Source organism: Rhinatrema bivittatum, chromosome 2, assembly GCF_901001135.1.
Source record: "Rhinatrema bivittatum chromosome 2, aRhiBiv1.1, whole genome shotgun sequence".
In the NCBI taxonomy this organism is placed as follows: domain Eukaryota; kingdom Metazoa; phylum Chordata; class Amphibia; order Gymnophiona; family Rhinatrematidae; genus Rhinatrema; species Rhinatrema bivittatum.
Genome location: NC_042616.1, coordinates 223,392,799 through 223,417,962, shown reverse-complemented (window position 1 = coordinate 223,417,962; position 25,164 = coordinate 223,392,799). Strand labels below are relative to the sequence as shown.

The 25,164-nt window shown below is 43.1% G+C and overlaps 1 protein-coding gene across 4 annotated transcripts in view; it reads left to right on the top strand.

The window, feature by feature from the left end:
- ANKRD28 (ankyrin repeat domain 28) overlaps positions 1–25,164 on the top strand; it is an 805,300-nt gene that overhangs the window by 602,007 nt on the left and 178,129 nt on the right. For all 4 annotated transcript variants that reach the window (XM_029589217.1, XM_029589218.1, XM_029589216.1 and 1 more), the window contains 2 exons: positions 8,886–9,003; positions 16,357–16,576. In XM_029589217.1, coding sequence (XP_029445077.1) covers positions 8,886–9,003; positions 16,357–16,576 — 338 coding nt within the window. The remainder of the gene's footprint in view (positions 1–8,885; positions 9,004–16,356; positions 16,577–25,164) is intronic.

Below are 25,164 nucleotides of genomic sequence, written 5' to 3'. Positions count from 1 at the left end.
GGGCTATCAGTGCCTAAGCGTACCTCATCCGCTTCAGTGCCTTCGATGCCAGTGCCGCATCCAGCAATGCCACCTCAATATCCAGCGATGCCTTCTCGCCCTCTAGGCTCTGGTATCCATCCTCCCTCAGAATTACCAGAAGGTGAGGAAGAAACACCCTATGATCCATGGGAGGATGCATCCTCGGACCATTCCTCATTTGAGGAATTGCTCTCAGAACCTTCACCCCCGGAAGAAAGGCGTTGATCTCCTCCTGAAAACCTCTCCTTTGCCAGCTTTGTCAAAGAGATGTCTGAATCTATCCCATTTCCATTGATGATGGAGGAAAACACTCGCCATGAGATGCTTGGAGGTCTTACAATTTGTAGATGCTTCAAAACAGGTAATGGCGATTCCAATACATGAAGTACTGCTTGATCTCTTGCACTGCTTGAGGGCCCATCCAGGTACTGTACCTCCAGTCAACAGAAAGACAGATGCTATGTACCTGGTTCAACAAGCCCCAGGCTTTCAAAAGAGCCAGCTGTCCCACTATTCTGTAGTGATGGAATCAGCCCAAAAGAAGGCTAAAAGATCCCGTCCACACTTCTCTGCTCCTCCTGGTAAGGAACAGAAGGCATGAGATGCATTGGGACACAGTGTCTTTCAGGGGTCCATGTTGATAGCGCAAATAGCAGCATATCAGTTATACAAGACCAGGAATTTGCAGAGACCTTACCACAACAACAGCAAGAGAACTTGACCTCCATCCTACAAAAAGGATTGGAAGCAGGTAAACACGATGTCAGAGCTGCGTATGACTCTTTTGAGATGGCATCCAGAGTCTCAGCAGTGGGCATTAGTGCTAGGCGTTGGGCCTGGCTCAAGGCCTCAGACTTATGCCCGGAGGTGCAGAACAAACTTGCAGATCTCCCCTGTACAGGAGAAAACCTATTTGGGGATAAGATCCAAGCCGCAATGGCCCAGTTAAAAGACCATCATGAGACCCTGCACCAACTTTCAACTGTCACCTCAGAGGCACCCTCCATAGCCAGCAGGGCTCTGCACAGGGACACCAGGAAACAATTTTATAGACCGCATAGGTATTATCCTCCCACATCCCATGCTCAACCAGCTCGAGCCCCTCAAAGAGGACATGCATGCCAAGCAAGGACAGCTAAAGCACAGCCAGCTCCACAAGGATTCTAATCCAGGTATTTCCTAATTCCAAAAAAGACTGGCGGCCTCCGGCCTATTCTGGACATCCATGCCTTAAACACGTTTCTTTGCAAGGAACGGTTCAGGATGGTGTCCCTGGGCACCATGCTACCTCTGCTACATCAAAGGGATTGGCTCTGCTCTTTGGACCTTCATGACGCAAATGCCCATATTGCAATCTTCCCTCCTCATCACAAGTACCTGCGATTCGTGGTGGGTCACAGGCATTATCAATACAGAGTACTGCCATTCGGCCTCGCCTCGGCGCCCCGAGTGTTCACGAAGTGCCTGGCAGTAGTGGCTGCACATTTACACCGCAAGGGCGTACATGTCTTTCCATATCTGGACGACTGGCTCATAAAAAGCCAGTCCAAACAAGGGGCCCTCGACTCCCTCGATCTCACTATACGGCTCCTGCACTCACTGGGATTTCTGATCAACTACCCGAAATCCCACTTGACACCATTTCACCATCTCTCCTTTTAGGAGCAGACCTAGACACCACGGTAGCCAAAGGGTTCTTACCTGATGACCGTGCAACCAAGCTGACCAGCCTCGCCAGCTCACCCCAATGGCACGCTTAGCCATGAGACTGACACAATGGACTTTAAAGTCTGTGGCATCAAGCCACTCAGCTGCTTATTTCCCTTGTCCACATAACAAGTCAACTTCGTTTGTCCCACGAGGCCAACTTACAAACAGGTCTACCCTTCCAGCAACCAGCTCCTCAGGTAACCTTCATCACGGGCGCTTCCAACCTAGGTTGGGGAGCCCATGTCAAAGGCCTTCAACCCAAGGGACTTGGACAAACACCTAAGCGTTTTGTCAGATCAACTTCCTGGAGCTTCGGGCGAAGCGGTACACCCTTTATGCATTCAGGGACTGCCTATCCAACAAGTTAGTCTTGATTCAAACAGACAATTAGGTAGCAATGTGGTACCTGAACAAACAGGGAGGCACAAGATCTTATCTGCTCTGCCAAGAGGCGGCGCAGATTTGGGCCTGGGCCCTGTCGCACTCAATACAACTACAAGCACTTATCTGGCAGGCACACAGAATGCAGTAGCGGAACGCCTCAGCCGAAATTTCCAGTCCCACGAATGGTCTCTGGATCTCTCTGTTGCGAGCAGAATCTTTCTCCATGGAGTCAACCGACCATCAACCTCTTTGCATCCGAACAGAACCGCAACAGTGGAATGCTACTGCTCCCTACACAGGGACCGAAGAGCACAAACCATGGATGTCTTCGCCTGCTCCTGGAACTCAGGTCTTCTGTATGCGTACCCTCTGATTCCGTTAATCAGCAAGACTCTCGTGAAGCTACAACAGGACCGAGGCTTAATGATACTCATAATCCTGTATTGGCCACGCCAAGTCTGGTTTTCCATACTTCTCGACCTCTCTGTTCAGAAACACAGAATCACGGCAAGTTACGCCAAACGAACCTCCAGACCCTATCTCTGACGGCCTGGATGTTGAAAGGTTGCTACTACAACCCCTCAACCTTTCTACAAGCGTATCTCAAGTCCTTGTAGCTTCACGTAAGCCTTCCACGCAGAAATCTTACCGCTCTAAATGGAAAAGGTTTACAGGGTGGTGCATACAAAAGAACATTAACCCCTTTTTCTGCCCGACACCAGCACTCTTGGATTATCTCTGGCACCTCTCGGAATCTGGACTACAGACTTCCTCCAGACGAGTACACCTCAGTGCCATCTTTGCTTACCATCAAGAAGTAGAGGATGCACCCATTACGGCGCAACCCCTGGTGAGTAGATTTAGAAGAGGCTTAATACAGCGTAAGCCACCTCTATGACCACCAGTTGTGGCATGGGACCTCAACATGGTACTTGTATGGCTCATGCGTTCTCCTTTTGAGCCATTGCACTCCTGTGAACTTCAATATCTTACATGGAAAGTAATTTTCCTAGTAGCAATCACATCTGCTCGCAGGGTAAGTGAGTTACAGGCCCTTGTTACCTACTCACCTTACACAAGGTTCCTTCATGACCGGGTGGTTCTCCGAACTCACCCTAAATTCCTTCCTAAGGTGTTAACTGATTTCCATTTAAATCAGTCCATAGTTTTTCTTCCCAAGACCTCATGCTCACCCGGGTGAGCGAGCTCTGCACACCTTGAACTGTAAACGTGCACTTGCATTTTATTTAGATCGCACTGCAGCCCATAGGAAGTCCACCCAACTGTTTGTTTCTTTTGACAAAAACAAGCTTGGAGTTGCGGTGGACTCTCTCCAACTGGTTGGCAGACTGCATTGAATTCTGCTACCAGCAAGTAGGCCTTCCACTTCAGGGACGAGTGAAGGCACAGTCAGGGCTATGGCAATGTCAGTAGCACACTACAGTTCAGTACCTATTGCTGACATCTGCAAGGCTGCAACATGGAGCTCTCTCCACACCTTCGCAGCTCACTACTGCCTGAACAAGGCTGGACACCAGGATTCCATCTTTGGCCAGTCTGTCCTAAGAAATTTGTTTCCAGTGTAGGCTTCCAACTCATCCTACCTCGACCCGCTGTAAATTTCAGGCTGCCTCATCCTTGCTAACAGCACCCCAGTTGTGCCTGTTGCACATGTTCAGTTCTGCTTGGCCTCATATGTATGACTCAGCCTGGAGCTTGCTATTCACTCATATGTGAGGACTACCATCCTGCTTGTCCTGGGAGAAAGCAGAGTTGCTTACCTGTAACAGGTGTTCTCCCAGGACAGCAGGATGTTAGTCCTCACGAAACCCACCCGCCATCCTGCGGAGTTGGGTTTGATAACATTTTCTTATTTATTTTTCGCTCATACCTTTGCTACAAATGAGACTGAAGGGGGGGACTCCTGGTGGCTACAGGGATAGTGGCATGCTCAGTGTACCAGTCAAAGTTCTAGAAACTGACAAAATTATTCCGTGACAGGGCTCCATCTGATGATGTCACCCATGTGTGAGGACTAACATCCTGCTGTCCTGGGAGAACACCTATTACAGGTAAGCAACTCTGCTTTCCTGGCATGTAGCAGATGGACTCAAAACAAGTGGGTATAGTGTGCTCGTGCTAGCAGTTGGAGACGGATCTGACGTCAGCACGGGTACATATACCCCCGCAGGAAGTGCAGCAATTCTGTAATTTCCGTCTACCAAGCAGTTCGGAGCTAACTCACGCTCGCTGAGCGTGTTTCCAAATTCTACACGACTAAATTCATAGAAGAAACCTACCTGAAGAACGAGCCCCGCACTCCTGCGGTGATACCAGTCGGTCCCTCCCCCAGTTGAGTTTCCCGAGGCGATTTCCGTGGCCCCTCGGAGGTAAGTGCCTCGGTCAGGTGGCCGGCTCGTGGCAGGGACCTAGCCCCCGAGTGGGAAGGGCTCGGGCGCGGCATAGAGGTAGCCTCGGTCCTGGCGTGGACTTGGCCCCCGAGCGAGACGAGTTCGGGCGCGGCCCAGAGGCAGCGGGTACACTTCCTCGAGCACGGCGGTGACGGTACTCACCCTCTCCCCCCGCAGCCGAGACCGCCCGGGTCGCAACCGGGAAGCGCCGAAGACAAGGTAAGGCGTACATCTGTACCTGTTGGTCTCCGAGGAAGCGAGGATTTGCAGACTCTGCCTATGTGGCAATCCGCCACGGAGGGTCGCCATTTTCCTGCCTGGTTTATCACGCTGATAAGCATCTGTTCCTAGGCGTACATGGAGCATAAGAGAGCCCATGCGTCAGCGGAGCCGGCCCCTCCAGCATCAGGCATGAGCCTCTGCTCGGCATCCAACCTCAGAGCCATACAGAGCGAGGAAGCAGACTCCCTATGTGCCCAATGTGAAGAGGCCCTGGGAGTTCCAGGCCAGGACCGGTCGCAGCCCAGTGTACTTGCCAGTTCCTCAGGGAATACCCCGGACCTAGCAGGCAGCAGTGAGCAGCCGGGGAACCGGAGGGACCTGGTACCCCTCAGACCAGATTCTGCTTCGCTCTCCTGGGTGGAATTATTCAAGGGGATTCATGCTTTTGTCACAATGCAGGCTGCTCCCCGAGCGGATCCATACGTACCGGATGACCCGACCCCTGGACCCTCAAGGCCTAGGCACGGCCACGCACCACCCGGAACCCCCACTTACGGGGATTCAGATTGCCCTGAGGAAGACGACGAGTCCCCCGAGGAGGGAGAACTTCCCTTGGGGGTTGAACCATATCGGACCATGAGGCGCTTCTTTCTGAAAGAGGACCTCCCAGGTCTGATCTCTCAATGCCTGTCGGAGCTGACTATTCCGGGCCATGACGCCCCAGAAGAACCTAGAATGAACCCCTGTTAGAGGGCCTGCGCCAAACGTCTCACCATTTTCCCCTCCTACAAGCAGCTCAGCAGTTAATCAATCTGGAATGGAATACGCCGGAGGCCTCATTCAAAGGGGGTCGGGCCTTGGCTGGCATGTACCCCTTAGACCCGGCAACCAAGGAGAAGCTGGCGTGCCCCCCCAGGTAGACGCCATAGTTAGCGCAATTGTGAAGCGCACCACCATTCCGGTGGAGGGGGGGACGGCCCTCAGGGATACACATGACCGGCGCATGGACACCATTCTGAAACAAGTCTTTGAGGTGGCAGCCATGTCCCTACGAATTGCGACCTGCTGCACCGTGGTGACACGTTCCTGTTTATCACAGGCCAGGAACAACACTCCGGGAGAAGAAATGGAATCAGCCCTCTCATTCCTCACTGATGCAGCCTCCGACTTAGTCCGTACGGCAGCCAAAGGAGTGTCATCCTCGGTGGCGGCCAGGAGACAGCTCTGGCTACGTAATTGGTCGGCCGACTCCTCCTCCAAGACACGCCTCACGAGAATGCCCTTTGAGGGATCCCTCCTGTTCGGCAGCAACCTTGAGAAACTGGCCAATAAATGGGGCGCCTCTCCATTACCCCATCTACCAGAAGACTGGTCAAGGAGAAACCAGCGCCCCTTTCCTAGACCATCCAGAGATAGAACCTCTCAGCGCTTCAACCCTTACAGGACTCACTACCAAGCACCTCGTTCACAGGCCAGGAACCAGTCCTTTCGGCCTAAGCACAACAAGAGGGGGAACAGGCTCGGGTTCGGGCCCCGGCCGTACCCCACAATGACAATCAGCCGACCCATCTGGGGGTAGCAGCCATAGGGGGCAGGCTATCCCTCTTCTACCGCAGGTGGGTCGAGATTACCTCGGATCAGTGGGTCCTCGCCATCATCCGAGAAGGGTATTACCTGGATTTTCTTCGGCTTCCGCCGGACAGGTTTGTGGAATCTCCTTGTTTGCCCATCAAGAGGACGGCCCTAGAAGTTACTTTGCGGAGACTCCTGTCCCTAAAGGCCATAATATATTCCATAGCATCTACCCATTGATGCCTGTTATATGTAAGGGCTCCTCCCAGCATCCTGTTTCCAATAGTGGCCAATCCAGGCTACAAGTACCTGGCAAGTACCCAAAAACTAAGTATATCCCATGCTACTGATGCTAGTAATAGCAGTGGCTGTTTTCTAAATCAACTTGATTAATAGCAGGTAAATGGACTTCTCCTCCAAGAACTTATCCAAACCTTTTTTAAACCCAGCCACACTAACTGCACTAACCACATCCCCTGGCAATAAATTCCAGAGATAATTGTGCGTTGAGTGAAAATATTTTCTCCGATTAGTTTTAAATGTGCTGCATGCTACATTCATGGAGTGCCCCTGGTCCTTTTATTATCCAAAAGAGTAAATAAACCCATTCACATTTACAAGACCTCTATCATATCCCCCCTCAGCCGTCTCTTCTCCAAGCTGAAAAGTCCTAACCTCTTTAGTCTTTCCTCATAGGGGAGCTGTTCCATCTCCTTTATCATTTTGGTTGCCCTTCTCTGTACCTTCTCCATCGCAACTATATATTTTTTTGAGATTTGGCAACCAGAATTGTACACAGTATTCAAGGTGCGTTCTCACCATGGAGCGATATAGAGGCATTATGACATTTTCCATTAGGTCTTAACTTACCCCTATTTTGATGGCGAGTGCTATTTTGTCAATTGTTTTGCTTACCTCAATCTCATCCCGTAATCACGATGGTACCGTATCTCATCTGATCTCGTTGGGGTTATTAAGAAATATTCATTTCCTGAGGGCTCCATGTACACAGGGAGTTCACATTATTACCTGCCTTGGCAGGGAGTTCACAGAATCATTACCTGACCTTTCAGGGAGTTCAATATCATTACCTGAGGCTTGTGTCACTCAGGGAGTTCAAATCATTACCCGAGGCGTAAATCACTCGGGGAGTTCACGGCCTTGAGGCGTAAATCTCTCAGGCAAAGGCTGCCCAGGGCGTATATCTCCTGGCAGAAGGCTGGCAATTAAAAAAATATCTCAGTCTTATATCTCTAAATGATAATCTTGATTAAGAAAAGCAAAGAAAAGTACATAAAGGAAAAGCAAGAAATTACCTGAGATCCGCAGCACACCCAGGGAGCGAAATCAGAGGGAGTTCAGTCTGCCCGAGCCCGCATTCTCCACCAAAATGAACTTACCCCACCTGGTTTCCTCCCCTGAAATAGCCAGTGATGAAACAGACTTTCCGTTTCAAAACATAACATTTATTGAGTAGCTTAGAGATCTTATAAGAGCTGGCAGGATTTACTAATTTCATACATGCATACAGAAATCAAGATAGCGGAAACGATAAGGAATCAGATTGTGTTTCCTTATGGGAGTAAACGTAGCCAATTACAAAATATACTGTTTCTCGAGCCATGCTGTTTACTCATCATTTTAAATTTGCATTAGACTTTTATAGACTGATAAACATGGCTCTCATATTCTTCCCCTCTCCCTTCTCTCATCCCCTAATTCTGCTGGTACTTTTCCTTCATGTGCCTCTCAGACATCACGCATTCTGCTTACGTAGTACTTCCTTTGTTTAATTTCTTGGCACCTTTCTTATCTCACATTTGCCCTGCATTCTCACGCCGTTCTCAGCCTTGGGCTGACAGTTACATTTTTCTGTCTTCAGGCCTTCTTATTCCAGTTACTTGTTAACATGTAGTTTTTTCTTAAAGCAGCAATTAACAAATAACCTAAATCTTCACTTGCTATCTACATCTTCCATTCTCTATGGTTGGAAGAAAAATAAATGAAAAGTTTACCACCTGTAAGTGTTGGTCAATGTGAACATCCTCTTTGATTTTGAAGACCACCTTAGCTAAGTAGTTCCATCAGTGTAATTCACTGTAGTTGTTTGTCGTCAGGAAAAAAAGGAATTGCTTACATGTAATTGTTCCTTGATGACAGCAATACAGTATACCAAGCTACCCATCCATTTTCCTATCTTGGCATTGTTGTTACCCAGTACAAGTTAATTGCTTAGCTGTGTTATGCAGTAAACTGAGGAGCAGCAAGTTCAGCAGCACACTGAAAACCCCTGTATGTGCTCAAAAGCTTGTTAGGAAAACTCTTTAGAAGAATCCTCCATGTTAAAATAACACTCAAATGCAATAAGTGTGGCTCATTGTACTGCTATTTGAAAATAATAATTATAGATAAGTTATTGCATTTCCTATGTAAATAAATAAAAACAGAAGACTTGCCATACTGGGTCAGTCCAAAGGTTCATTGGAATAAAATATTGCTGACCACTGGCAGTGTTATCATAAACCTTCATCTATGCTTTCCTTATTTGCATCTTGTATTGCTCAGGACCCCTTTGATGTTGTCTGTTCTGAATGGGCATACAGACTGTGTTTACTCGCTGCTTAATAAAGGAGCAAATGTAGATGCCAAAGATAAATGGGGAAGGACGGCATTACACAGAGGGGTAAGATGAAAATGTCAACCTTTTATTCTGTTATTTCTCATTTACACATCTTTTTCTCTTTATGGGCAGAGGAAAAAACTTTATACCAGCAATAATATGTTTGTTTTCGAGTGTACTGTGCTTAATATCTGAATTTTATTGTTAACTAATATTTTGATATATGGTATCCAACTTCCTTTAGCCTTAATGTATTATGTTTGGTTAATTTTTCCTTCAAATCATGTGAAGCAAAAAAATTAAAAACATGCAAAAGCTGTCAACAGTATTAAACAAGGAAAGTGAGAGAGAATGGCTACAGTTTTCTGTTTAAAAAAAACCAACATAAGAACATAAGAAAATGCCATACTGGGTCAGACCAAGGGTCCATCAAGCCCAGCATCCTGTTTCCAACAGTGGCCAATCCAGGCCATAAGAACCTGGCAAGTACCCAAAAACTAAGTCTATTCCATGTAACCACTGCTAAAAATTTCTAAATCATGGGGAAACTTGTTATTGCAGGAGAAAGCGATTTGCTAATGCTTTTACAAAATAGCTTTAGTATACACAGTTGTTTGGTTAAGTTTTAGTGATATTTAAGTATTTTTCAATGATTTGTTAAGAAATAAAAATAACCGAGCGTTACATTGTGCTTTCCTACTTTTAATATGCATTATAATTTAGGAGATTGAGCTCTGTTTTTAGGTATTCCTCTTATTCTATGTCTACCGGAAAATATTTTGAGAATAAGACCTAATGATAGTAATGTTTTGTTTATGCACACTTTTAGATTAATTTTTTTGTATGTCTGTGTACTTTAAAATATTCATTCACAAAATGTGTTGCTATCAAATGTACCCACAATTAAAGAATTATTTTTATGCATAAAATTTTTTTTCACCAACTTCGCTGCCTGCTGGAGAAGAAGAAGGTTGCCACATTTTGCCAATTGTACTATATTTTTGTTAAGGGACTCTTGATATCTTATCCCTGTTCTTTTTGAGATGTTTTGCACAAACTCACCAATGATCTGTACATAATTCTAGCCTCAGATATGAGGCAGAAACTACAGGAGTATATAAATGTGCTGCCAAATAACCACCTCACCACTGGGACAGTGGAAGGGCACTATACCTGGAAAGTTAGGATTTGCTCACCTTCAGAGGAAGTTAGAAAATGTACTTACATACATGTTAGCATTAGAAGTTGGCATGCTGATGATGCTATTTAACATCTATTTAGCACTAGTTACTAAACTCCTTGCTAGTGTTTGTGACGGGTACAACATTTTTGCTGATATACAATTTTTCATTCGATTACATCCAACTTGGAATTAAAATCTGGAACATCTTCATATCTGCATTTTTTCTATTAATAGGGATGTGAATCGTTTTTTGACGATTTAAAATATCGTCCGATATATTTTAAATCGTCAAAAATCGTTAGGGCCACGATACAATACCAATTCCCCCGATTTATCGTCAAAAAATCGTAAATCGGGGGAAGGGGGAGGGCAGGAAAACCGGCACACTAAAACACCCTAAAACCCACCCCCGACCCTTTAAATTAAATCCCCCACCCTCCCGAACCCCCCCCAAATGCCTTAAATTACCTGGGGGTCCAGCGGCACACTAAAACCCCCTAAAACCCACCCCGACCCTTTAAATTAAATCCCCCACCCTCCCGAACCCCCCCCCCATGCCTTAAATTACCTGGGGGTCCGTAGCGGCGGTCCGTAGCTTAAATTACCTCCGTGGCGGCGGTCCGTAGCTAAATCGGGGGAAGGGGGAGAGCAGGAAAACCGGCACACTAAATCGTGTAGTCTTCAGCCGGCGCCATTTTGCAAAATGGCCGCCGCAAAATGGCGGCGGCCATAGACCAAAATGATTCGACGCAGGAGGTCGTTCCGGACCCCCGCTGGACTTTTGGCAAGTCTTGTGGGGGTCAGGAGGCCCCCCCCCCCAAGCTGGCCAAAAGTTCCTGGGGGTCCAGCGGGGGTCAAGGAGCGATTTCCTGCCGCGGATCGTTTTCCATACGGAAAATGGCGCCGGCAGGAGATCGACTGCAGGAGGTCGTTCAGCGCCGCCATTTTGCAGCCGCCATTTTGCAAAATGGCACCGGCTGAAGACTACACGATTTAGTGTGCCGGTTTTCCTGCTCTCCCCCTTCCCCCGATTTAGCTACGGACCGCCGCTATGGAGGTAATTTAAGCTACGGACCGCCGCTACGGATCCCCAGGTAATTTAAGGCATTTGGGGGGGGGGTTCGGGAGGGTGGGGGATTTAATTTAAAGGGTCGGGGTGGGTTTTAGGGGGTTTTAGTGTGCCGTGTTTTAGTGTGCCGCTGGACCCCCAGGTAATTTAAGGCATTTGGGGGGGGGTTCGGGAGGGTGGGGGATTTAATTTAAAGGGTCGGGGGTGGGTTTTAGGGGGTTTTAGTGTGCCGGCTCATGATTTTAACGATTTTCACGATACTTTACACACCCAAACGGCAACAATACGATTCCCTCCCCCTCCCAGCCGAAATCGATCGTTAAGACGATCGAGGACACGATTCACATCTCTATCTATTAAACAATGGCTACACCAAAATAAATTATTACTGATTCAGAGACCACATTCTATTTTCATCAGGAATCTATTCTGATTGACAACTCAGGTTTTCCAATTAAAGCCCCTTTCAAAAGCTTAGGGGTTCTGATTGAGTCTTCTCTCTTTTTAGCCCCAGATTAAAACCATAATTAAATCAGGGTTTTTCAAGTTACATGTGCTCGCAGGATTAAGAAATCTTTTGCGTAATCATGATTTCCATACAATTGTTTAAGCATCTATTTTTCCTCATTGATTACTGTAACAGTCCATATTTGGGTCTTCGTTAAAATCATTACATCCTTTACAGTTGTTGCTAAACTCTGTTGCATAATTGATCACTGGGACTAAGCAGCATAAATATATAACCCTGGAACTTAATAGTTTGCATTGGTTGCCAGTGCAACAGCAAATTGCCTATAAGCTCAGGATGACAATTTTCAAACTAATTAATTCATACTCTTGTCCCTGGTCCTAATGCACTACTAAAAATATACGAACCCTCTCATCAACTGAGATCTTCCCAACGAGCACTGCTCGATGTGCCTTCAGTCAGATTTGCTCGCCTTACGACAACTAGGAAGTCTGCCTTTTCATTTGCGGCACCTATATATACCAATACTTTACCAATGAAACTCAGAATATCTGAATGCATAAAAAAGTTTCAAATCCTTCTAAAGTGTTTCTTGTTAAAACAAGCATTTGATTGAGAACGTCAGTACTGACCCTTCTGTGTAATGCATTTGTTTGAAATACTATGTTGTTTTTTTATGGTTGTTTTTTTTTATTATAAATGTTTTATCTTTTTGTACATCACTTAGGCCATATGTGTTAAGTAATAAATACATTTTAATAAATGAAATGAAATGCACCTTTCTACAAGAAAAGCACATTAAGTCCTTATTTTCATTCAATTGTTTCCCCTTCTCTTTTTGTATCACCATATCTCCTTTCTTTTCCCTCTCTTTCTTTCCTTACTACAGATTTTCTTACTTTTCTTGACTCTGCTTCTACTTCTCCTCCTTTCCTGTTTTGTAGAGATTACCTCCTCTCTACAGCAATTCTGTCATTCCTCCCCAATCCTTCCCTTTGTGCTGTCTTTCCTGTCTCTTTGCTCTGAGCCTTTATTTCCCCTATTTCTGTTCTCTCCTTTGTCCCCTGCTCCTCTTTTCTCTGCTGTTTTTGTTACCCTTCCCCCTCTGTTGCACTCACTCTTTCCAGCTGTTCACTTAGCATTGCTGGCATTTAAGAGTGTGTGGGCAAAAAAGTGATTCTTTTCATGCTCCTGCTTCCTTCCTATGGTCCACCACTGATTATTGCCCCTTTCTAAAACCAGTGGGAGTAGATGAGCAGGAGCTTGGGAGAGATGTGCTTCTTGCCTGTAACCCTGTCCCTCTACTGAGACTATAAATATTACCAATTACAAAGTATAGTTTTGAAATATTCCACAGTACATAGATTCGTTTTTCATAAGCATTCTTTCTAAACTTTTAATCCTGAGTTTCAACAATACAATGATAAAGTTCACAGATGTTCAGGATTCCATTAAAAATTCCCAATCCTGTTACCAGCCCTCTTAAAAAAAAAAAAAAATCACAAAGGAACAAAAAAAAGACTGTATCCAAGAAGAAGAAAAACATCATGTGAAGGAATATATAAGAAATTCCCTCAGAATACCTTAGAGGACCAGCCACAGCTATCTGGCCTAGTCCTCTTTAAGAGCCAACCCAGTAAGGGATTCTGGGCCAGGGAGGATCCATGCAGCCTTGGATAAAAAGGCAGGGCCCAGGAGGCTGGGGAAACTCCACAAAGGAGGCAGGAAACTAGCCTAAGCATGGACTGCATATATTTGTTGTGAGAAAGCTGAGGTAAGCGGCCTTTTTGCTCTACTTTGGTTTTGCTTATAAATAGTTTGTGTGGAACCAGCCAGAGTTTGGCCTCCTTTTTATATCCTCACTATTCCCAACTTGTGGCCACTCCTGAGCAACCACATATGGTGGCAGCAGTGGGACCTCTGTTCTAAGTAGGGAGCACAGAGACAGAAGAAGAAAAAAAAATTTTATCCTGGGGCCTGCTGCAGGGGATAGCACAGGACTTTATTATATAAGACCAAGGGGTTAGCCCCGCCTGAAACAGCTAGGGAAATAACTAGTTATAGTTGGACAGGCCAGAAATATTTTTTTTTCTGCAACTCTCCTTCCCTGGAAACTCACTAAGCTCGAGGCTTGTGGAGGAGCAGAGAACATGAATCGAATTGTACATGTCCTGGCAGAGAGCTAACAGCTTCAGAAAGTCACTCAGATTTTACATGAGCAATTCACCCGGCAGCGGGGGATGCTGGTACAGATTGTTCAAGCCAGGCAGGCTACCACAACCCAAGGAAATCTACTCCCATCCTGTTTAAGATGAAGGCAAGGGAAGACCCAGAGGTTTTCATGAAAAACTTTGAAAGGACCTCCCACATGATGGGTTGGTCAGAAGGCAACTGGAACACATACCTGGCAAACTTGCTCGTGGGCAAGTGCCAAACATTCAATTCGGATGACAAGGCAACCTATGCAGAAGTCAAGACCACCATTCTAGAAAGGGCTGGGTATACCTCAGAAACCTACCAGCAAAAGTACCAGTGGGGTGTCCTACAGCTTCCATTGACTGAAAAAGGCCAGGTGGAAATGGCTGCAACCGGAAGCAAAGACTGGCCTCAAGGTCACCAGGCAGGTGCTTCTGGAACTGGTCCTAGTCGGGATTGACCAGCCCATGTGGGATTGGGCCTGCCACCACCCAGGACACACTTTGGAAAAAGCACTAAAAGTGGCAAATGCCTTTCACCAGGCACAATTAATGACCAGTGTGGTATGGAGAGCAAAAGACCATAGCAATGATTCTCTGGGGGGAGGGGGAGGGGATAAGCTCACTGTAATCAGGCCACTCACCACAGTCTCTCACCTGCTTCAACTGTGGAAAAAGAGGTCATTTGGAAAGGGACTGTCATTATGAGGGAAGTGAAGTTATGAAGGTCAGCTTAGTGATACAGCCAACAGTAGAGGGTTAAGTCCACTTGAATAAAGACAAATCTCCAAAGCAGGGACGATCCTCAAATCGAAGGAAAAAAGGGACCTCAGGGATACTATTACAACCCAGGAACAAGGCTATGGATAAGTTTTCCTTCTGTGCCCTTTGACCAGGAAATGGACATGAGGAATCTCACTGCCTGTATGTAATGGCAGAAAACAAAGAGCCCTTGGGAGAAACGGGTAAAGCCAATGGGGAACACGTCCCATAGGCATGATCTTTTTGTAAGACAGAGGACCATACAGACAAAAAAAAATGTCTGTGGCTTGAAGACATGGAGTGGAAATGCAAGCCGGCAGAACAGCGCAAGAAGGAGCAGGAGCCAGAGGCAGAGCTTCAGAATGAGAACGGAAAGTGGGAACACAACTGAGCAAACAGTATTGCAAAACTTCAAAACTGTAACTTAGTGGGTATTTCACATCAAGGACTTAAGGAATTTGTGATCCAGGTGGAATTGGACACAGTTTTCACCCAGGCTTTAGTGCATTCAGGATCTGGCAAGACTCTTGTTCGTGAGGACCTGCTCCAGAAAGAGCACATCAACCATAAAAGAAAAGAGACACTGTATACATAGGGACAAACAGAAGTATCCAACCAGCCAGATTCTGCTAATGACCCTGGGAGGATAAGCTATTATGGAAGGCGGGTGTCCTTCCCAAGCTTCCATACTAGGTCATCCCAGTTTGCAACCCTGTGGTGCCAACTCACAGGTAACTGGGGTAGTCCACCTGGAGACAGGACATCCTTGAGGAGGAACCAGGAATTAGTCCAGGCACGGCTGAACGTTTGACAAGACACAAGGCCTGAGGGGGGAGGATATGCGAGAGAGTATATAAGAAACTCCCTCAGAGCACATTAAAGGACCAGCCACAACTATCTGGACTAATCCTATTTAAGTGCCAATCCAGCAAGGGATTCTGGGCCAGAGAGGTTCCCTGCAGCCTTGGATAAGAAGGCAGGGTTCAGAAGGTTGGAGAGACCCCAGAGAGAAAGCAGGAAGCCAGAGTAAGCAAGGACTGTGTATATTTGATTGTTGTGAGATTCCTGAGGTAAGTGGCCTCTATGCTGAACTTTGATTTTGCTTGTAAATAAAGTGTTTGTGTGGATTCAGCTACTCGTAGTTTGGCCTCCTTTTTGTATTTCTGGCTGTTTCCCCAACTTATGGCTGCTTCCGAGTGACTACACACCACCACAATTGAAAATTATATCTTTAATAACATATAACCTTTAGAATTGTCATTAAAACTAAGCTTTCTGCTGTTAGTGCATTTGTCTTTTTTTTATTGAAATTTTGATAATGCAGGACAACAGTAAACTTAGATACAATATCTGGTGAAAAATAAGGAAAAGTGAAAATACTGTTCGACATGATTTTATTGTATTATGGTTTTTTATTTTACCTTATTTGTAATTATGTTAACTACTATATGGTTTATGTATTTTTTCCATCTGTTAACCACTGAGATACCCTGATAACTGTTGGTACATCAAATAAATACATAAAAATGTACTGTAATCATTTTGAGACATAAACTGCAGACTTTGTTTCTGATACTGGGAAAAGTTTCAACTTTTGGTCTAATGGTTTGACATTATTAAAACTCCTCTGGTTATATTTTCAGAATTTAGATTAATACTTGTATATCTACAAAAGTGTAGACATCTATTTGTAAGTTGCATGTATAGATATATTTATGCTTGTGTACTGTATTTTCAGGCTGTGACAGGACATGAAGAATGTGTAGAGGCTTTGCTTCAGCATGGTGCTAACTTTTTATCAAGAGACCGCAGAGGTCGAACACCTATACACTTGGCTGCTGCTTGTGGACATATTGGTGTTCTTGGAACACTTTTGCAGACAGCAGCATCTATAGATATTGTTTCTGCTGTAGCAGACAATCATGGATATACATCTCTTCACTGGGCATGTTATAATGGTATGTATAATATATATATATATATATATGTGCACATAGTCAAAAAGCAATGGACAGTAAATGAAATCAAAAATAGTTCCCGCAAATTACACAAGTGTCAAAAACAAAAACAAGGAACATTAGCAAAACCAAAATATTTTTATTCATGAATATCTAATACTAATACACTAGTATCTATTGCTTAAAAACAATTAAAAAAAACAATCAGAACAATAAATTCTTCCTGCAAAGTTTTTCTTACAAATGTGACCGCACAAAACTGTAATACATTCCACAGATGACAGTCAAGTCACTTTAAATATTCACAATGGTTTAAAGCAGACGATTTGAAGATAACACCTTCAAACCCCTGGAACTCAGTTCACAACCACATTGTTGACACAGAGTTGCATTTTCTCAAATCACCAGAAAAGTGAAAGATGATACAAAATAGCTGTTTTTCATAAAGCCCCAGAGATAAAAGGTGTTATGAAGTAGCTGTTTTCCATATAGCCCCAAAACAAAGGCCTTAAATGTTTCATCGCTGAATGGCTTTCATCAGGGGGAAACCATAAACATATGCTGACAAAAGAATAACTCAATACAGTTTACTAACATGAAGATATCATATACAGCAGTAGTAAATAAAAATTTCCTGGCATGTAGCCAGATGGACTCAGTACGAATGGGATAGTATCCGCAGTAGTAAATAAAAAATAATTTGTAAGAAAATTTTTAAAAGTATAGTACTTACATATTACAATATGCCGGTCAGCATTTAATAAAAAGAATAACAGATCTGAATCAGGATTTACATTTGGATAGAGAATCTGACAGAATTAAAAAATAAAGGTGATCAATAAGCATGTGATTGTTTCTAAACCAAATCACTTTAACTCGCATGTCAAAATTCGTAACAAGCTCACCTCTGCCATTCCCGTCCCGACCAGAGGTTGAGTAGAATAAAGCGGTTGGCTGGTTAATAGTAAGTCACGGTTGAAAAACAAGCCTCTCTTGTAGGCACGTCGGACAATCTTACGAGGATATCCACAATCAAGCAATTTTTGCACATAGTCAGATTGTTGTATATATCCTTCACTAATGCTGCAAATCTGTCGCAGTCTTAAAAATTGACCAATTAGAATATTATTGCGTAAATTTGAGGGGAGAAAACTACGGTAATGGAGGAGAGTATTTCTATCCATAATTTTAGAATGAACAATAGTTGTTAATTTATTACCATTTCATCTGAGCACTAGATGCAAAAAAGCTATCTGAGCAGAATTATATTGAAAAGAAAATTGTAAATGTTGATTCTGGGTATTGAGCCATTCGATAAAAGATCCAAAGCAGAGACAGAGTCTTTCCAAATAAAGACATCATCAATAAACCAAGTCCACAGAAGAATCTTAGGCCAAAAAGAAGATGGATAAACAAAGGTTTCTTCAAATTAAGTCATTAATACATGCCATTGAGGATGCCATGGTGGCACCCATGGCTGTGCCCTTTATCTGCTGGCAAAATTGTTTATTAAAACAAAAAATGTTTTCCTTAAGGGCAATTGTTGTAAGATCTACAACAAAATCTCAAAACTGGCAGAAAAACTATGACGATGAATCAAAATTTTCCGAATACTGTCCAATGAATGGTCCTGGGGAATAATTGTGCATAATGAAGAAATGTCGGTTGTAACTAGTAAACATGTATCAAATCCAAGATCCAAAGTTTTGATAATCTGAATGAAGTGTGTGGAATCCTGAATGTAAGATCAGGCAGAAGAAATGGTAGGGCGTAAAAAAGTGTTACCATGTTGTGATAATGGCTCCAATAAAGATCCTAGACCAGAAATAATAGGTCTCCTGGGTATTGTTACCAGCAATTTATGAATTTTAGGTGATAAATAAAAGACTGGTAACAGAGGGCATAGTTCTAGTAAGAAATTATATTCAGATGTAGTAATGAATTTTTGATGAAGACCTTCTTTTAGAATAGAAGCCATACATGTTTGTAATTCCATAGTGGGATCCTTTCCAAGACAATTGGTGAAGCACTTCAGTATCACATGTGGACTTATCCATAATGACAGTACTGCCCCCTTTATCTGTGAGGCAGATGATGATATTGGCATCTTGTCGCAGTGTATTGCATGCTTGTTGTTCGTGGTATGAGAGATTGTCAAAAGAATGGATATGCTGCACTTCTAACCGATCAACGGCTTGTAATACCAATTGCTCAAAAGTAGCAATAACCAGATCAACAACTTTCTGAGTTTCAAGCTAAATCTGCTAATTTTTTTTCTATTCAGTTAGCTGAATATAAGGATAATATGCAGAAATACTGAGTCGAATTAAAAGCATCCAAGATTAAGAAATTTCAAAGATATGAACATGACTATAGCAAAGGCTACATTTATCCATGGATGGATAAAAATAGACCTGCCAAAAAATCTCAGCCCTTTGATAGTTCCTCTAGTGATTCTTTTGATGATGAAAACATAGAACATAAGAAATTGCCATGCTGGGTCAGACCAAGCATCCCTCAAGCCCAGCATCCTGTTTCCAACAGAGGCCAAGCCAGGCCACAAGAACCTGGCAACCACCCAAACACCAAGACGATCCCATGCTACTGATGCCAGTAATAGCAGAGGCCATTCCCTAAGTCAACTTGATTAATAGCAGTTAATGGACTTCTCCTCCAAGAACTTATCCAAACCTTTTTTATATCCAGCTATATTAACTGCACTAACCACATCCTCTGGTAACAAATTCCAGAGCTTTATTGTGCGTTGAGTGAAAAAGAATTTTCTCCGATTAGTCTTAAATGTGCTGCTTGATAACTTCATGGAGTGCCCCCCCACCTGGTCCTTCTATTATCCAAAAGTGTAAATAACCGATTTATATCTACTCATTCAAGACCTCTCATGATTTTAAAGACCTCTATGTCTATGTGCCATTAAACCATGTCTTTCTATATGTTCTGTGATTCTGATATTTAGAACACTTTCCACTATTTTTCCTGGCACTGAAGTAAGGCTAACTGGTCTGTAGTTTCCCAGATCACCCCTGGAGCCCTTTTTAAATATTGGGGTTACATTAGCCACCCTCCAGTCTTCAGGTACAATGGATGATTTTAATGATAGGTTCCAAATATTTGCTGATAGGTCTGAAATTTCATTTTTGAGTGTATACCATCTGGTCCAGGTGATTTATTACTCTTCAGTTTGTCAATCAGGAATACCACATCTTCTAGGTTTACTGTGATTTGATTCAGTCCATCTGAATCATTACCCATGAAAACCTTCTCCGGTACGGGTGTGTCCCCAACATCCTCTTCAGTAAACACAGAAGCAAAGAAATCATTTAATCTTTCCGCGATGGCCTTATCTTCTCTAAGTGTCCCTTTAACCCCTTGATCATCTAATGGTCCAACTGACTCCCTCACAGGCTTTCTGCTTTGGATATATTTTAAAAAGTTTTTACTGTGAGATTTTGCCTCTATGGCCAGCTTCTTTTCAAATTCTCTCTTAGCCTGTCTTATCAATGTCTTACATTTAACTTGCCAACTATTATGCATTATCCTATTTTCTTCTGTTGGATCTTTCTTCCAATTTTTGAATGAAGATCTTTTGGATAAAATAGCATCTTTCACCTCCCCTTTTAACCATTCTGGTAATCGTTTTGCCTTCCTTCCACCTTTCTTAATGAATGGAATACATCTGATCTGTGCTTCTAGGATGGTATTTTTTAACAATAAGCATGCCTCTTGCACACTTTTTACCTTTGTAGCTGCTCCTTTCAGTTTTTTTCTAACTAGTTTTCTCATTTTATCAAAGTTTCCCTTTTGAAAGTTTAGCACAAGAGCCGTGGATTTGCTTACTGTCCTTCTTCCAGTCATTAATTCAAATTTGATCATATTATGATCACTATTGCCAAGCAGCCCTACCACCGTTACCCCTCTCACCAAATCTTGTGCTCCACTGAGAATTAGATCTAAAATTGCTCCCTCTCTCGTCAGTTCCTGAACCAATTGCTCCATAAAACTGTCATTTATTCCATCCAGGAGCTTTATCTCTCTAGCATGTCCCGATGATACATTTACCCAGTCAATATTGGGGTAATTGAAATCTCACACTATAAACAGTTATGATCAAACACAACGAATACAAATCTTCACTAGAAAGACGTCATGTAAATATGATTTTGCTTAATGTGCTGTTTACTTACAGAGCCATCATAACACCTGCAGGCATACCAGTGTTTTTTGCTTTGAGGTCTTGCCACTTCAGGTCACGTTTAATCATTGGCTCTAGTCCTTTATTCTACTACTTGTATTTTTTAGGTTTTTGAATTTTTTCCATAAAATTCTGTGTCGGGGTTAAATCTTCCTTGAAGTGACTCTAAATGTCAGAATTACAAATCAGTCCGACGCGCGTTTCGCATCGCTGCATCAGGGACTGAAACACACTCCGCTTCAGTTTTTTACGGATTGCCCCGTTACTCAGATTACTTGCTTGGCTATTATTTTTCCAACCTTGCCGCCTTACGGCGGCAAGGTTGGAAAACAGGGCAATCCGTAAAAAACTGGAAAACGGGGCAATCCGTAAAAAACTGAAGCGGAGTGTGTTTCAGTCCCTGATGCAGCGATGCGAAACGCGCGTCGGACTGATTCGTAATTCTGACATTTAGAGTCACTTCAAGGAAGATTTAACCCCGACACAGAATTTTATGGAAAAAATTCAAAAACCTAAAAAATACAAGTAGTAGAATAAAGGACTAGAGCCAATGATTAAACGTGACCTGAAGTGGCAAGACCTCAAAGCAAAAAACGCTGGTATGCCTGCAGGTGTTATGATGGCTCTGTAAGTAAACAGCACATTAAGCAAAATCATATTTACATGACGTCTTTCTAGGGTAATTGAAATCTCCAATTATTACCGCACTACTTAGCATTTCACTGTCCGTCTCACCATCTTGGCCAGGAGGACGGTAGTATACTCCTATCACTATAGTCTTCCCCAACACACAAGGAATTTTTATCCATAAAGATTTGATTATGCATTTAGTCTCATGCAGGATGTTTATCCTGTTGGACTCTATGCCATCCCGGACATAAACTGCTACACCACCTCCCGGGTGCTCTTCTCTGTCATTGTGGTATCATTGGACCCCGGCATAGCACTGTCCCATTGGTTATCCTCCTTCCATCATGTCTCTGAGATGCCAATTAAGTCTGTCATCATTCACTGCTATACATTCTAATTCTCTCATCTTACTTCTTAGACTTCTGGCATTAGCATACAAACATTTCAAAGTTTGTTTTTTGTTTGTATTTTCATTCTACTTTTTAATTGATAGGGATAAGTTAGAATGTTTTAACTCAGGTGAGTTTTTAGTTACAGGCACTTGGACTACTTTTCTTATTATTGGAACCTCACTGTCGGGATGCTCTAATTCTAATGCGTCATTATCCTTTGAAGATACCTCCCTTCGAACCATGTGCTGCTGAGCAACTGTCGGCTTTCCCCTTTGTTCTAGTTTAAAAGCTGCTCTATCTCCTTTTTAAAGATTAGCGCCAGCAGTCTGGTTCCACCCTGGTTAAGGTGGAGCCCATTCCTTCAGAAGAGACTCCCCCTTCCCCAAAAGGTTCCCCAGTGCCTTACAAAACTGAATCCCTCTTTCTTGCACATCATCTCATCCACGCATTGAGACTCTGGAGCTCTGCCTGCTTCTGGAAACCTACGCGTGGAACAGGGAGCATTTCAGAGAATGCTACCCTGGAGGTTCTGGATTTAAGCTTTATACCTAAGAGCTTAAATTTGGCTTCCAGAACCTCCCTCCCACATTTTCCTATGTCATTGATGCCCACATGTACCATGATAGCCGGCTCCTCCCCAGTACTGTCTAAAATCCTATCTAGATGACACATGAGGTCCACCACCTTCACACCAGGTAGGCATGTTACCAGGTGATCCTCACGCCCACCAGCCACCCGGCTGTCTACATTCCTAATAAGCGAATCAACAACTATGACAGCCAACCTAACCCTTCCCTCCTGGGCAGTAGGCCTTGGAGAGACATCCTAGGTGCGAAAGGACAATGCACCACCTGGAGAGCAGGTCCTTGCTACAGGATCCTTTCCTGCTGCACCAGGTTGATGCTCTCCGATCATGAGACCTTCTTCCTCCAAGGCAGTACTGGGGCTGTCAGTCTGAAGTTGGGACTTGGCTACTATGTCCCTGAAGGTCTCATCTATATACCTCTCTGTCTGCCTCAGCTCCTCCAGGTCTGCCACGCTAGCCTCCAGAGATCTGACTTGTCTCTGAGAGACAGGAGCTCTTTGCATCGCTTGCACATGTACAATTTCTCACCGGCGGGTAAAAAAATAATACATGTGACACTGAATGCAAAAGACTGGGACGCCCCCCTCTTGCTGCTGGACTGCTGCCTTCATCTCTAATTTGTTCAGTTCCTAATGAAGTTTTAGGTTGCTATGGGAGTAGGAATGTGTCTAATTAGCATCCTTTAAATGTATTAGTGAATTCACTATATGTCTGGTCCTGGCCTACAGGGGAATGATTAAACTCTCGATAAGGTGTGGGGAATTCGTGAAGTGAAGTTAAAAGGCTGTGTTTTGTTTTGTTTTTTTTGGGGGGGGGGTTAGTGTGAAAGTGGCACCTGCCTATAAATTAAATGATGAGCTAGAGATGAGAGGGTTCAGAAATACAAACAGTCTAACTTCTGTTTATTCTCTGCATTACTGACTATTAAAAGCACAAACACAGTAAATAATATTCCCTAATAGTTAACTTCACCCCAATACTTAAAAAAAAAAAAAAATTTCCCAAGCAAAACTTGATTCCTTTCAGCCACCAACAAGGTGATCCTCTCCTCTCAGTGCTCCCACTGGATTGTGGGTTGTGAACTCTTCCCTTGCAATATATATTGTGCTTCTAAGATAAATTAGTGCAAAACAATCACTTTGGAGATTTATATTACAGTTAGTTGTCCTGCGTGACTCACTGCAGTTCTGATTAACAAATGATGGTACCAAATTACACTACCCTTAACACCTTTCTAAGGTGAGTAACTGAACTAAACTTTTCAACCTTTTACAACCTTTTTACTTAGGTATACACTGCTCCTAGCTTATTTCTAGCTTCTGGCTACCTTTTTTTTTAAAATATATATACAAACACTCTAACCTCTACTTATTAGTTGCCTTACTGACTATTTAAAAATACAAACAGTCTTAACTTCTGTTTATTCACTGCCTTACTGACTATTAAAAACACAAACACACTAAATAATATTCCCCAATAGTTAATTTCGCCCCAATGCTTTTAAAAAAGAAAATTTCCCAAGCAAAACTTACTGATTCCTTTCAGCCACCAGCAAGGATCATATCTGAGGCCTTTTTTAAAAATCTGTGTCACATTGGCCAACTTACAGTCTTCAGGAATCATAGTTGTTTTTAATGAAAGGTTACAGTTTACTAATAACAGGTTAGCAATTTTATGTTTTAGTTCTTTTAGAACTTGAGGAGTGGATGACATCCTGTCCCAGTGAATTGTTACTCTTTAGTTTGTCAATCTGATCTATTACATCCTCCATAGTCACAGATATTTGTTTTAGTTGCTCAAAATTTCCATCCTTAAAGCATTTTTCTGGTGTGGGTATGTGCCCAAACAATTCACAAAAGCCCCAACAACAAACTTATTCCAGAATCCACACAGTCATATAAACTCACAAAAACAAAATTGGTCAACTGGGCATATAACTTGATTTTCTATAAACCCATACTTTATGTAAAAAACTCTTTTTATGCAGACATTTATGTGGGACCGACAACCCTAATCTCTTCAATTTTATAAAAGTAAGGACCTTACTGGAGTGAAGATATGGAACTGGTCCCGGACGAATAACAAAACAATATAAGAATGTGAGCAAGTGTATTCAGTTTTTTCCCCCTGAGGCAGACAGAAGTTCGAAGCATATCATGTCGGGGTTGGATCGGACATTTGATGACAAGATAAATGCGGGAATACTTTGATGCTCATTTGAAAAGGAATTTTGTTCTGTGAATGTGCGGGACTGTTTTCGGTGATTTCTAAAGATTTTTTTAAAAATACAAAATAACATAAAAAAATATAGATAGGATTAAATAAAGAAAATTGGACTTTCCTCCTGAATTGGCTCTTTTATAAAATTGAAGAGCTTAGGGTTGTCGGTCCCACATAAATGTCTGCATAAAAATCCTTAATCATTGTGACCATATCAACCTCCTGCAGGTTTTATGTCATTGCTCTGTTATACCCAGTCTTTAGTGTCATTATGACAAATGTACACACATATGAACATAACTGCAGTTTATTTATGATCACTCTCACATTAGGTATTCATGTTGATACAGTATTTATTTATTTACATTAGATAATTATGTTGTCACAGCAATCTTTTTTTACATGTTGATGAATGTATGTTTTCAATTTATGTACAGTATTCACATCTTGTTGACTTAAGTGCAAACAACTGAACATCTTTCATTTTAATACACAATCTTGTATCTATTTGCTTTTGTATGTATGTATATACATTTATGTATCTATGTCT